General features: G+C 38.6%; 2 protein-coding genes across 2 annotated transcripts in view; both read right to left on the bottom strand.

Annotated features, from left to right (window-relative positions):
• LOC147031963 (uncharacterized) overlaps positions 1-14,495 on the bottom strand; it is a 230,344-nt gene that overhangs the window by 52,018 nt on the left and 163,831 nt on the right. The window contains exon 13 of the mRNA XM_085850276.1: positions 7,587-8,049. Within this exon, the coding sequence (XP_085706402.1) occupies positions 7,587-8,049 (463 nt within the window). The remainder of the gene's footprint in view (positions 1-7,586; positions 8,050-14,495) is intronic.
• Positions 8,752-14,119, bottom strand: LOC147031965 (uncharacterized). The gene is made up of 3 exons (XM_085869221.1): positions 12,126-14,119; positions 11,035-11,061; positions 8,752-10,711 (listed from the first exon to the last, which is right to left on the bottom strand). Exons 1-3 carry the CDS (start codon positions 12,193-12,195, stop codon positions 10,347-10,349), a joined length of 462 nt encoding a protein of 153 aa, XP_085725347.1. The 5' UTR covers positions 12,196-14,119; the 3' UTR covers positions 8,752-10,346.

Genomic DNA, 14,495 nt, shown 5'->3' with positions numbered 1-14,495 from the left:
AAACAGAGACCAGGGAAATGACACCTAAGGAGTGACGAATCCTTAATCTCATAATACGCTCGTTGACCGGTGTTACCTCAATTATCATTGGGGTCAGCTTATTGGACACAGCTACAGAAATTCCTTGGGTATGGTAACCATCAGAGCAACCAGACCAATAGTAGGTGTAACCACCCACCATTATCTCACCGCTATCCGGTCTCCGAACCTCAGAGAGAGCTGCAATCCCGATGTCCAAACGCTTGAGCTCAAATGATAACAGAGACAGGTGATCATCCTCTCTTAGGGATGGGACATTCCAGGCACCCACCCGAAGGGACCGCCTCAGGTTAACCCAAGGAGACCACCGTCTGGTGGACGACACCTCAGCAACACTCCGACACACTCTCCCGCAATCTGACCCAGGGAGGTTACCCCGTGGTTTCCCTCCTATCATCAAAGATTGGGGGTCCCGAAGGCTTTGTCCCAATCCCGTCATCCGGTGAGCTGCCCTGCGAAGGGAAGCTGCGCAGGAGGTACTCCCACGGAGTGGGTTTTCAGATTTTTTTGCGTTTTTGTGTTTTGCGGAATGAAGGGTTTTACGGTGGCCGGAGTGCAAATCCTGCCACCATCCTCCTCATAAAAAGTAACCCAACTGCAGGAGGACGTCCGCAGACACAGGTGGGCACTAGATATGGATGGACGTTGGCTCAGAAGGAGCTCCTCCGCCCTTTGACAGGTTTTGTTTTTAATCCTGCTGGGTGTCCATATCCAAACACCCTCCTCACCAGAAAACCTGGTTGGGGAGACGGTTTAGTCGCCGACAACCCGACCATGGAACAAGTTTGTACAGGTTTACATGGTACCAAAATGGCCGCTTGTCCACCAGTCAGCCATATATAATCAGATCGCAAAATAAAGTGAGGTGCATGTGTATGCCATCGTGTACTGTGCTTGTGCTTAGTTTGAACAAAATCGGACCAAGCATGTCTGAAAAATGGATGGGGACACATTTAATAACCAAATGGCCACCAGTCTGCCATCTTGGATCTGATCTCGAAAAAAATGACATGTCTATGTAAACACTCATTCTTTATCTGTGTTCCAAGTTTCAACAACATCAGTAAATGCATGTCCGAGAAATGGTTGTGGACGTGTTCAACATCAGGTTTTCATGACTAACATGGCCACCAGTTGGCCTTCTAGGATCTGATCTCAAAAAAAATGATGTGCCTATGTAAGCCATCATTCATTATCTGTGTGCCAAGTTTGAGCAAGATTGGTAAATATATGTCTGGGAAATGATTGAGGACGTGTTCAACACCGGATTCTTTACTAACTAATATGGACGCCAGTCAGCCATCTTTGATTGCATCACAAAACAAAATGGTGCACATGTGTAATTAATCATATGTTGTCTTCGTGCCACAAATATAATCGGTTCATACATGTCCAAGATATGGTTGTGGACGCACGCACGCACGGACGTGAAAATCGAGACCAAATCCATAAGCCCCCATTTTTAGATTAAGTCCAATGGGAGCTAATAATGAAAAAATAATGTGGGCGGAGACATATCTGGAGACATGACGACATCGAAGAGTACCCTTCAAGTTCTTAATATTATGCGTTTGCAATCTTTGAGTTTATAATAATTTGTTTTCTCAATTAACTTTGAGGCTGGGAAGAGAGCATAGAGGCATGCGTACTCACCCTTGGAAGGTTTCAGGATAAAATCAAGAGAACTTGGAAAAGTAAGTTTTGGGATAAAATCGATAAAACTTGGAAAAGTAGGTTTTGGGATATCATCAAGAGAACTTTGAAAAGTATGTTTTAGGATATAATCCAGAGAACTTGGCAAAGTAGGTTTTGGGATATAATTCAGAGAACTTGGAAAAGTATATTTTGGGGTATAATCAAGAGAACTTGGAAAAGTATGTTTTGGGATATAATAAAGAGAACTTGGAAAAGTAGGTTTTGGGATATCATCAAGAGAACGTGGAAAAGTTGGTTTTGGGATATAATCAAGAGAACTTGAAAAAATAGGTTTTGGGATTATAATCAAGAGAACTTGGAAAAGTCGGTTTTGGGATATAATCAAGAGAACTTGGAAAAGTATGTTTTGGGATATAATAAAGAGAACTTGGAAAAGTAGGTTTTGGGATATCATCAAGAGAACTTGGAAAAGTATGTTTTGGGATATAATCAAGAGAACTTGGAAAAATAGGTTTTGGGATATAATCAAGAGAACTTGGAAAAGTAGGTTTTGGGATATAATAAAGAGAACTTGGAAAAGTAGGTTTTGGGATATCATCAAGCGAACTTGGAAAAGTATGTTTTTGGATATAATAAAGAGAACTTGGAAAAGTAGGTTTTGGGATATAATCAAGAGAACTTGGAAAAGTAGGTTTTGGGATATAATAAAGAGAACTTGGAAAAGTAGGTTTTGGGATATCATCAAGAGAACTTGGAAAAGTATGTTTTGGGATATAATCAAGAGAACTTGAAAAAATAGGTTTTGGGATTACAATCAAGAGAACTGGGAAAAGTATGTTTTGGGATATAAATAAGAGAACTTGGAAAAATAGGTTTTGGGATATAATCCAGAGAACTTGGCAAAGTATGTTTTTGGATATAATCAAGAGAACTTAGAAAAGTAGGTTTTGGGATATAATCAAGAGAACTTGGAAAGGTAGGTTTTGGGATATAATCAAGAGAACTTGGAAAAGTCGGTTTTGAAATGAACTTATTTTGTCAACTTTTGGAAACTCAGTACTGTACTTGATAAAAAGTAAATTTCACTGTGAAAAGCAATGAATGGAAGAACAGGTGTATTTATTGACCTCTTCAATAATGTGACAGCAAGATGTGACTGAAGTTTGCTTGCGTATTTACACATACTGTACTGCAAGCTTCCAAAAGAATGTACGGTCCTTTATACTGGACCTAAGATTCAATTATTTGTGCAGTGGCAGCAGTTTTCACAATAATATCGTTTGGTATTACTGTTTTACAATTGAGGACATGTGAAAATGCCAGGTGAGTGGGCAGCACCTTATTGACTGTTAACGATAGACAGTCAAAGCTGTTCAAATGCTGGAATGTGTTGCAACACAGACATGCAATTTTGCAATTGTGTTATTTTTAATGATCAGGTTATGTACAAGGTACCACACAACCAATTATTATTTGGCAAAATAATTTTGCCAAGTACGGTACCTTCAGAAAGTATTCACATCCCTTGACTTTTTCACATTTTGTTGTTACAGCCTGAATTTAAAATGGTTTAAATTAAAAAAAAATTCACCAATCGACACAAAATACCCCATAATGACAAAGCGAAAACATACTTTTAGAAATTTTTACAAATTAATTCAAAATTAAAAGCTGAAATTTTATCTCAAAATGTTAAGACGGATTTGGACAAAACTTGGTGGGCAGGTTGGGGGTGTGTGACAAGGACGAATCAATTCGATTTTGGTGAAGATCAAGATCCAGATACTCGAATTTTAAAAGTGATTCTTCACCATTGAGAGATAGGGCCGAAAACGATACACAGCACGATAACTCAAAAAGTTGTGGATGGATGATGACAAAGCTTGGTGGATGAGTTGGTTAGGTGACAACAACAAGATGATTAAAGTTCAGTTTCGGTCTGAATCCAGATCCAGCCGATCAGTGGGATACAAAACATAAACTGTTCAGCCCAGCGGAGGTATGGGTTTTACCGAGTGCCGTTCTAGTTGTAATGTTTACTCATAAAGAATTTAAACACAAGAGAAAGACATCAAGTCTGCACAATGGTTGCCAAACTAAGGTTGTTTATCCTTATTCTATCCGTTTTAAATACCAAGCATCAAGCAAGGGAGCAACACATAGCATTTTTAAGGTCTTTGATATGATTCAGCTGGTGTTCAAACCACCAACCTCCCTGTCGCATTTACGGTCAGAGTTGCTGTTTTTGTTTAATCATCCTTCCTGACTACAATCTCACCGATTTATCTCTTTTTCTTTGGAGTGGCTTCCATCCAGCCACTTTCCCCTAAAGCCTAGATTTATGAAGTGCTGCAGAGATTGTTGTCCTTCTGGCAGGTTCTCACTTCTCAGCCAAGGAACTCTGTAATTCTTTCAGAGTGGTCATTGGGTTCATGGTCACCTCCCTGACCAAATTCCTTCCTGCCCAGTTGCTCAGTTTGGTCAGACAGCCAGCTTGAGGAAGAGTTTGGGTAGTTCCATATTCTTTCTATTTCCTAATGATGGAGCTCACTGTGCTCTTGGGAACTGTGAACACTCTAGAAATTGTTTTATACCCTTCCCCAGATCTATGCCTCCTCACAATTCCATTTGAAGTTCTCTGGACAGGTCCTTGGACGTCCTGGTGGAGTTTCTGCTCTGACATGCAGTCAACTATGGGATCTTATATAGAGAGATGTTTCTTTATAAATCGTGTCAAATCAATAGAATTGGCCACAGGTGGACTCCAATCAAGTTGTACAGACATCTCAAGGATGATCAAAGGAAACTGGATGCACGTGAGCAAAATTTGTAGTGTGTTTGCAAAGGGGTTGAATACTTATTGACTCAAGACGTTTCAGCTTTTAATTTTTAATTGATTTGTAAGAAATTCTAAAAAATAAATATTCCACCGACATTATAGGGTATGATGTGAATATCAGTTTCAAAGAAATCTCAATTTAATGCAATTTAAATTCAGGCTGCAACATAAAATGTGAAAAAGTCAGAGGTTGTGAATACTTTCTGAAGGCACTGTATTTCTACAGGCAGTGGACAAAAAAATGGGAAGTGGCCACCATGGCCTATATGCATTGCCTGTGCTCTTTGCACCACTGGACTTACAAACATGCATTGCCAGGTGTGATGAGCAGTTTATGCATTGCAACTCGACTACAGTATCCCACTTTGTGAAGTTATCGCAGGACCGTTTTTTATGAAACTGGCTGCTCGTGCCCCAGGTTGAAATTTAAGGTCTATTGATCGGCAGTTGCTCACCTGCTTTGCCTTGCACTTCAAATTAATGGACAGATATCACGATCCTGGAGTATGCGCTTCCGCCCACTGTTGCCCTTTGCTGATGGTCTTTCGCTCGGATCACCTGAGACACTGTTGCTCGTGAAACATCAGCAAGCTGAGCTGTCATTGTCACTGAAGCTCCTGCCAAACACACCTCTTTCAGTCATAATTATAGACAACCAGGCCTGTGCAGCATTTTTTATACATGACACTGAAACATGCTGGGATGTTATTTGCTTAATTAACACATGGGCCATACCTGTGTGAAAGCCGTTGCTTTCAATATACTTGCTGTCCCTCATTTACCCAGATGTTTCCATTTTTGTCGTGTGTGTGTGTGTGTGTGTGTGTACATATATATATATATATATATATATATATATATATATATATATATATATATATATATATATATATATATATATACATATATATATATATATATATATATATACATATATACATATATATATATACATATATACATATATACATGCATCTTCTTCTTTCGGCTGCTCCCGTTAGGAGTCGCCACAGCGGATCACCCGTTATGATCCGCCTATTGATTTGGCACAGGTTTTACGCCGGATGCCCTTCCTGACACAACCCTGGTCGCCTCTTACGACACAGGGATAAGGATTGGGTTTTGCCATGATTCCAGGCTGCTCTACACCCTCTCATGGCGTGGCCCAGCACAGAGCTCCCGTCCTCAAGCGATCCTCCAACCCAAGCCTCCGAGTAGCCGGATTACAGGCGCACGCCACTACGCCCGGTATATATACATACATATATCCATACATATATACATACATATTCGGGTGGTCCAAAAAGTCGAAAAAAATAGAATGTTGCTCCACAAGCTTAAAATTATTCTAATATGATCCAATAACGCGCATAATTTTTTTTTAGCTTGATCGGATGTGATTTACAGGTCGCTCCATATGACAACTTTTAGTCTCATTACTTGAATAAATCAGGGTATGGTCAGGTACGATTACGGGTACTTCTGGATGTCCGAGGTGGAAATGGAGTGCATTTTTTAACTCTATGGGGTCGATTTACTCTAAGAAATGACTGCACCGACATTGAATTCACTACCATTTCGTAAATATGACCTAAAACAAGATTTATCATTACTGGAGTTGAGTAACTAATCCTACTCATTTCGATATTTTCTAATTTATAATTAACTTGTTGTCCGTCTAAATAAAACATTTCTTAGAGTAAATCGACCCCACTGAGATCGAAAATGCAGTCCATTTTCACCTCAGAAGTTCAGAAGTGTTCGGATTCGCATCTCACGCTACCCTAATTTATTATAATAATAACTAAATAAATAACTAACATTTTTCGTGAATCATTGAATCTAAAACACTGGATGTTGAGCCGGCTAGAAATAAGTTCAGGCGGGAGTGGAGACAGCAATAGAGGCGGAGATGATAGTGGTATTTGGTAAATGAGACGAAATATTCCAATAGTTTGTAATTCCATTGAGTGAAAAATTATGGTATGGTGAGATGCGAATCTGTACACTTCTGAACTTCCTCGGTGAAAAAGGACTGCATTTTCGATCTCAGTGGGGTCGATTTACTCTAAGAAATGTTTAGACGGACGACAAATTAATTATAGATTAGAAAATATCGAAATGAGTAGGATTAGTTACTCAACTCCAGTAATGATAAATCTTGTTTTAGGTCATATTTTCGAAATGGTAGTGAATTCAATGTCGGTGCAGTCATTTCTTAGAGTAAATCGACCCCATAGAGTTCGAAAATGCACTCCATTTCCACCTCGGACATCCAGAAGTACCCGTAATCGTACCTGACCATACCCTGATTTAACAAACTCATGAAACTAAAAGTCGTCATATGGAGCGACCTCTACATCACCTCCGATCAACTTAAATTTTTTTATGCGCGTTATTGAATCATAGTGGAATAATTTAAGGCTCGTGGAGACAACATCTGAATTTTTATTTTTTGCTCTTTTTGGACCACCCGAATACATATATACATATATATATATATATATATATATATATATATATATATATATATATATATATATATATATATATATACATTATACATATATACACACACACATGTATTTGAGCCAGTTTTGTTTGTCAGAATTCATCAAGGACAATCAGATTAATGGAATGTTCCATTGTGAGGAAAGTTGACTTGGTGCCAGCATTCTGGTTCTGGGTCATAGACTGCAAATTATTTAAAATGTTAAATTATGGGGTGGGCAGCAGGCAAATATAATTTTCCCAAATGCTCGAGAGAAAGCTCGCCGGTTGCAGGATGCAAGAATTGTTATTTTCCGACTTGGCCTCCATTTAAACCCTACTGTACTTCACAACTGGAGAGACTCAAAGTTGATCACAAAGCCTTTTAAAGCAACCTTCAGAGACAAAATTACACATTTTAAAGATCAAGTGACACCGCTAAATAATGAACATTGCAAAGTATGTGCTATTGCATTTCATCTTTAAACGCTCAAGTATTACAGCTGAGAAAATGTCAAAATATGAGCAGCCAAAGCAAAATGAGAATACTTCAGTCCATCTTCAAATATTTTGGTCTGCTTGCACTGACGTCTGATTGTGGACCCCTTTTAGGTGGTAAGTGAGGTAGTGTTTGAGCCGGAAAGAGACGCCACAGTATGGGCAGCAAAAAGGCTTCTCTCCTGTATGTAGACTTTTGTGGCGTGCCAAGTTGCTCGAATCAGAAAATGTCTTACCGCAGACCTCACAGTGATATGGCTTCCATCCTGTGTGGATGCGCGAGTGACGGCGGAGTGACTGACTACATTTGAATTCTCGGCTGCAGTCATTGCAACGATAGCGTAGCAATTGGTTTGGGCATCTCATTTTGTCTTGTACAAGCAAGCACCTGTTTGAGATCAAATCAGTCTGGACGTCAAATGTATCAGCCGCAGAGCTAATATTTGGTGCATCAGTTGCGCAATCATCCAGCTGCATCATTCTTTGGTTACCTGCGATTCCACTGTCTTTTTTCCCCTGAAAAACCACTGTTGGAGACAAAAAAGAAAAAAGAAAAAGAGATCAAAGGTCTTCAAATAGGTCGATTTCAACATGGAAATGGTTCACATGAGTGTCATCTTGGAAGCCCCTACAAGGCAGTACAATATCACGAGTGGGTCATACCCAGGTTTCCTTTTATGGATACAGAGTGTCCCACGAATTTGTCATTTATTAGTTTCTTATGTTCCTGTTCACAGCCAGACTCTTTCCAGAGCATCAGCAATGCTTTATGACACAACAGAAAATATACGGGGTTTTTGCCATTTAATTGCTCTTTCCAGCAGTAGTCAGAGCAGGAAATCCGAATTGGGTCAGTGTAATAATAAAAAACAAAAGAAAAAGAAGATCTTTGATGCCCATCAATTGAATATCATATTAGACACTGACTTTACATCCCTCCAAAGGTAAGAACTCATTGATGCAATGCTCTGCATGCGAAACACGAGGACGAGTTTACAGTCAGGTCAGAATTGAATCTCGAATACAATTACATGTGAATATGCTATCTCAGAATTATCCTACCAGCCCGTCTTGCAATAAATATCAGAAATTTGTGGAACACTGTACATTAAAACTTTGAAAAAAAAGATTATAGCCCATTAAAAAAAAAAAAAAATTGTTTAAGGCACAGCCTTAAGTTACTATTCCAGCATATACTTTAAAACATCATTAACGTCAGAAAGAAAGAATAAAAATGTGCACAATATTTATTTGCACCTCCATCGCAAGCATGAAAAACAGCCTAAGAAGCAAAATCATTTCCCTCCAAACTGTACAGCAGACACATTAAAATGACATTCGTAAGCATGTCATCAAATTGGTTGAATATCAACACCGGTGACAAATCACAAACCACATTGCAAGTACTCAGTTATTTGTGAGGGAACAGGTACATTTATTTTAGGCAGCCAAAGTTTCTTTCTGCAAAACAAGATTACCAAAACGAAGAATTCAAAAAGTATTTTCAAACATTTCAATTTAGGATTACATGCGTGCAGGTGGAATGCAAAAATGAATAAATATAAAACAAAGGACCTCGTGTCATAGCTGAAAGGGGTGAAGGGAAAGGTGTAGTCGAGGAATTTGTGTTGTTTATACCCGATGCTAGCAATCAGCCAGCAGTATTAATATTATGTTAAAAATAATGCTGGCAGTAACAATTTGGTTGTTGTAGTGAAAGTTACATTTCGCAAAAACTCTGCATGCAAAACAAATAATTATCAATGATCACCATGCTGATATTTGTTGCATTGGGAGGGCCAAAGTCGTAAAAGCACAACAACCATTAGAGATGTACAAAAGATGCTGTTCTTATAACAGCACACAGTAGACATGTGGACCTTATTTTAATAAGAAATTCCTGTGAGTTTGCAAAACTATGACAATGGAAGGCTGACTTAAGAGATGTGGAAGAGAAAAACAACAATATCGCTCAATTAGTGGATAGTGAGTTTAATCAAACAAATAAAATAAAAAAAGATTCAATTAAATAAACACAGGAGGGCTTTGCTGTTCGTGAGGGTTACATTCTTGAAAATCCCCATGAACCACAAATCCACGATGCACAAACTTAAGGGGTAATGGGGGGAATAGGGTGAGGGACCAACCCACGATTGCTCGAGCGCATTGACACAGGGGAAATCCACGAACGGCAAGGCCCTCGTGTATTGTGAAGTTCAGGAAAAAGGGGTAAAAACTAGATTTATCAGAAATGGTTCATGAGACAAAGCATGTAGCAAGCACACAGAGAACATAGTGGTAATAAGAATTAGAAGAATAAGAATAAGAAGAAGAAGAAGAAGAAGAAGAAGAAAAAGGGTTCCGTGCTTGAATGCTATTATTATTAAAAATACAGAATTTATTAAACACTTTCTTTTCTGATACCCGTTTAACTTTATAAACTCAAAGTGATGTAATGACAGTGCAATGAAGAAACAATAATGGTTAATGACATCTAGAGAAGTTTCCAAACACCCAATTAATTTTCTAACTTGCACAAAATAGATCCAATCTCACAAAAGAGCATCAATTACACATTAGCAGCGACTGCTAATGCACAAATGTATTAAATTATGTTTTCACCTCAAGCATAGATTCAAAATAAAAGGTTGGCTTTAACACTAGGATAAATTAATTCCATCGAATTTTACAAAAGAAAGCTATGAAAAGGTGCAACAAAAAAAAAGACATCGTCAAACGTTAATGCCTGCAAATTTCCGAACAAACATTGTTGATATGATTTGGCCAACTACTTTCATCGCGAATAAGACAACTTGCGAGTTTGCTAGAGACAACTCCCCTGCGCAATGATATCAGGTTCAGGAAGTTCCATTTCACAATCGTCCTGCAGAATGGACACTTCAGACATGTGCGTAAGGAGCCCTTTTAATCTCTTCTGCAAGGTTGATCTGGGGATATTCCAGGCCCGTGATAAATGTCTGATACCAAATTGTCCAGTCTTGAAATCTTCCATCGCATTTAGCATGTCCTCGTCCTTCCATTGCCTGATTCGTATCCCTTTGCTTTTCGTCCTGCGTTGCTTTTTAGCTTGAATCGTCAGTTGACCACGTAGTTGCTGACGACTCCGCTTTTCCAATAGCTGTGCACCCTCACCTTTTCTCAGAATTTGAAGAGATATTCTTTCACCACCTGCAAAACAAACAGATACGTCTGTACAGTGCAAATGGAGCAAAACCCCTCTTTTAGTTATTTAATTCATTGAGAGACTCCACTCGATTTGTGATAGCACAGAGTAAAACTGCCAGAACATAATTCAAAACAGATTTGTAAAAACAATTTTAAAAAAATTAAAATTAAGTGCTACAATATTTCACCAGGTTTATACAGGTAGCTTTCAATAGCACATCTTAAAATCTAAAATCACAGACACCAAATGCAAAAGGGAAATTGCCATTTACAATGCAGTCAAAATCTATCCGATCCATTTTCCAAGCAGGGTGAAATTTACTCACCTGCAGGGAAGGTGTGAAGCTTCATGGCTGGAAGAGGCAAAAAAAATAAAAAATAAAAATAAATAATAACCACAAGTAGAATTTAAGAATTATTTTTATACGATTTAAATGGAAGCTGTGGGAGAATTACTTGATTGTGCTTTGTGTGCAGATTTAAGTGTGTGGTTCGATATATCCCTGAGCACACATGAAGCAAACCAAAAACTAAGATGCATTGCACAGATCAAGAGGAAAACAAACCAAAGCTTGTCTAATTCAATGTGCTTTTATTGAATCACCCAGGTGCCAAAGTGCAAAGCATAATCTACAGCTCTACCTCAAAAAAAAAAAAAATCTCGATAAACAATACAATTATCATAAAATAAAAATCATATTTCTTCATTAAAGAGTGCAAAAATTTATATATAGCTGAGAAATATCATTCAAGTACCCAGCATGTTGTACTAATAGCAGAAATACAAGAGAAACTGCTTCGAGTCATCATTTGATTGTTCAACTACCTTCGTTTTTCAGCAACAATAAATACACACGATTAATTAAATTCAAGATTCCGATGAAAAGCTCATCACCACCTCTGTTTGGTGGCCATTTTTTTGTGTGTTGATGAAAAAGGTGGCAGCTCAAAGCAACATTTGCTGTGCAGCAAAGCAACCTCTGCAATGATACATTAAAAAAAAACTGAACTAGCTTCCTTTATCCCAGGCATGGCAAGGATGGTCAATAAAAAGACTGCCTTGTACAAGTGGATAATCCACAACAACAGATAAAGAGCTTGACCACATGCAACCAAAAAAAAAAATTTTTTTTTAAAAAGGTTGCAATCACAAAAAGCGAAAAACAACCACAAAATTTAATATTTGCTGGTGCTCAGGGCTACAACATCCATGTAGAGCATTGTGAAAATCGATTTAGTAGAGCTCTCCTTTGAATATCACGATATAAAATCTGACTTGATTAGCAGATGAGACAAAGCTCAGTTTGGAGGAATGAACGCAATTATTGCTCCTTCCTTCTGTAAACGATAGCAACACGAAGAGAATGCGAATAGAAGATTCTGTTGTTGGCAACATGATTGTCAGTGGTGGATGTACGTTTTTGAGTTCTTTCTCCCTCGGCGATTGATGCGGCGGAAATGTACAAGGCGATGATAGCAATGCTCATGGACACCGACACCGCACCCCGGACACCAGTGGCGAGAGCGTTTGCGGCCACCAGGTACGGCACGGTTCTTCCCGCACACCTCACAGTCGCGTGCCTTACGCTGTGGTAACGGCATCAGCATGTGGCCACTCGGTTCCGCCTCGGGAGAAAAGTCCATCTGTAGTGGCAGAGCTCCCCAGGTGTCCCTACCCGTCTCGCCTGAAAGACAAAAGATCCGCAGCTGCAGAGGGCAGGCGGGAGAATATCGTGCTTCTCTGGCTGGCCCCGTTTGGAAGTCTTCCTGCAAACAAGCTATCCTACAAATAAAATCCATCAAAGCACGTTTTTTGTTTTCCCAAAATAAAAACTTATGCTGTGCAGCAGAAACTCCCTGCAGTAGCTATCTGGTGATGCCAACAACCACAGGCATTTTTCCATCGACTGGTATAGTTAGACATTTCTACCATAAACCTGATCTTAATTCCACAAGATGCTTATAATCCAATGCTTTAGCTTGCAGCAACCTCATAAATCCAACAATTCAGAGATACACCAAAGAGGAAAAGATAAAAAGATGCAAAAGGGATATCGTTATTATTGAATAAATTTATCATGTTTGCAAAACATTAATATTGTGCTTGCGTAGGTTTTAGATTTTAAATGTGAAGCTAATGTTCCTCTGCACACGTTATTGTTAACAAATGTCGACCAACATATGTGCCGAGAATTCACTTGTCGACATTAGAGATCTCACAATGCGTTTCAAAAAGAGTCGACCAATGTGTGTGGTCACCCTCCCCAAATTATGACTATAATGTGCAAGGAAACCACAGCACAGACACACCTTGGTAATGGTGCAACCAGCAGACAGAATTCATAATTGAATCCCAGTCAAATATGCATTCACTACATAGGTAATAATACTGTAATGCTTGAACTCAAGAAAACCTTTTGTGTAATGTATTTTAAAATATGAGTGCCAAAAGTTTTTTTTTCTTTCCCTAATTGCAACCTTGTTAATTGGGAAAGTTTGGAGCAAGTGATAACATGTGGACTGGTAGGGTTACTTGAAGTAGTTAATCTGTACTATAAGAGAGACCTGTCTGTCTGTCACCATTTTTCTCAGAGATGGCCAAGTGGATCTTTATCAAACTTTCAGGGGTTCATCAGTGAGTGCCAGGAAGAGTTTTAGCCAAAAAAAACCGATTTTTTGAAGAAAAAAAAAGTTGGATTGAAATAAATAAATACATAAATAAAACTTCTTTTTTTTTAAGAAATAAATAATTAAAAACAAAATGCTCCATACATTTAGTGCCTAAGCCTTTGTGGCTATGTGAATGGTAATATTAAATGATCCCCAACCCCATTCCTTCGTAGGTGTAGGGAAGTGTTTTTCGCCCCCACAAAGAAAGAAGAAAAAAAACCCATTAATTTCTTCAAAATGCCAACAGGATTAGAACAGAACTGGGCAACGCTGGGTACCCCTTTTCGTTATCCATCAGTGAATATGTTAAGTGTTGCAAAACATTTTTTTTTCGATTTTCAAAGCCCTTGATAAGAATGGGGGTACGAGTATGCCAGAAGGTGAATCGGCCTTGATTACTCTTGTTCAGCCCTTGATAAGAGTGGGGGTACGACTATGCCAGAAGGTGAATAGGCCTTGATTACTCTTGTTAAGTTGAATAAAACATGGAGCGTGAAGTTGGATTTCCTTTTTTCTAATGCAAAAACACTTTCAAGGATCGCAGACTTCCATTCGATAGAGATTAATTTTATTCCAACAATTCCCTTGCTGCTCTGCTCCTCCAATGCCTTCCCTATTCCTCAACTTTTTATTTTTTATTAAACATTTATCATGGTTTCTTCCTGATCATATTTGCCCTCAATCTCACAACAAATCGAAATGCAAAGATGCCGATGATAGATTACAGCTCAACACAATTTGACTCACCCAGACGAGCATACGAGGTTAGATAGATGGATGAAAGACATGTCATATTTCTGCTAGTGGAACAGTCTGAGGCCGCAGCAGCAGGGTGAGGGCCAAGGTTCATTTTAAACAAATACATGATTACAAGCTTGCAATAGTAAAAAGTGAATTTGCATGAGACAAAAAGCAAAGATTAAAAAGGAAAATTTATACAATTGAAGTGGATGAGAGCTTGACATTTGAGAAAATGCAAGTAAAGTTTATGATCAGTTCGGAACCTAATATTTTGCATGAATGTAACCAAATGTTACAGAAAGACGTGGCATGATCCACACAATTGATTACCTTAAATAAAGTGCTGAGAAAAAAAAACACACACACAAACACACAC

Source organism: Eptatretus burgeri, chromosome 2, assembly GCF_056783735.1.
Source record: "Eptatretus burgeri isolate ZD-2024b chromosome 2, Ebu_testis_v1, whole genome shotgun sequence".
NCBI lineage: Eukaryota > Metazoa > Chordata > Myxini > Myxiniformes > Myxinidae > Eptatretus > Eptatretus burgeri.
This window is presented reverse-complemented; position numbering and strand designations above follow the sequence as displayed.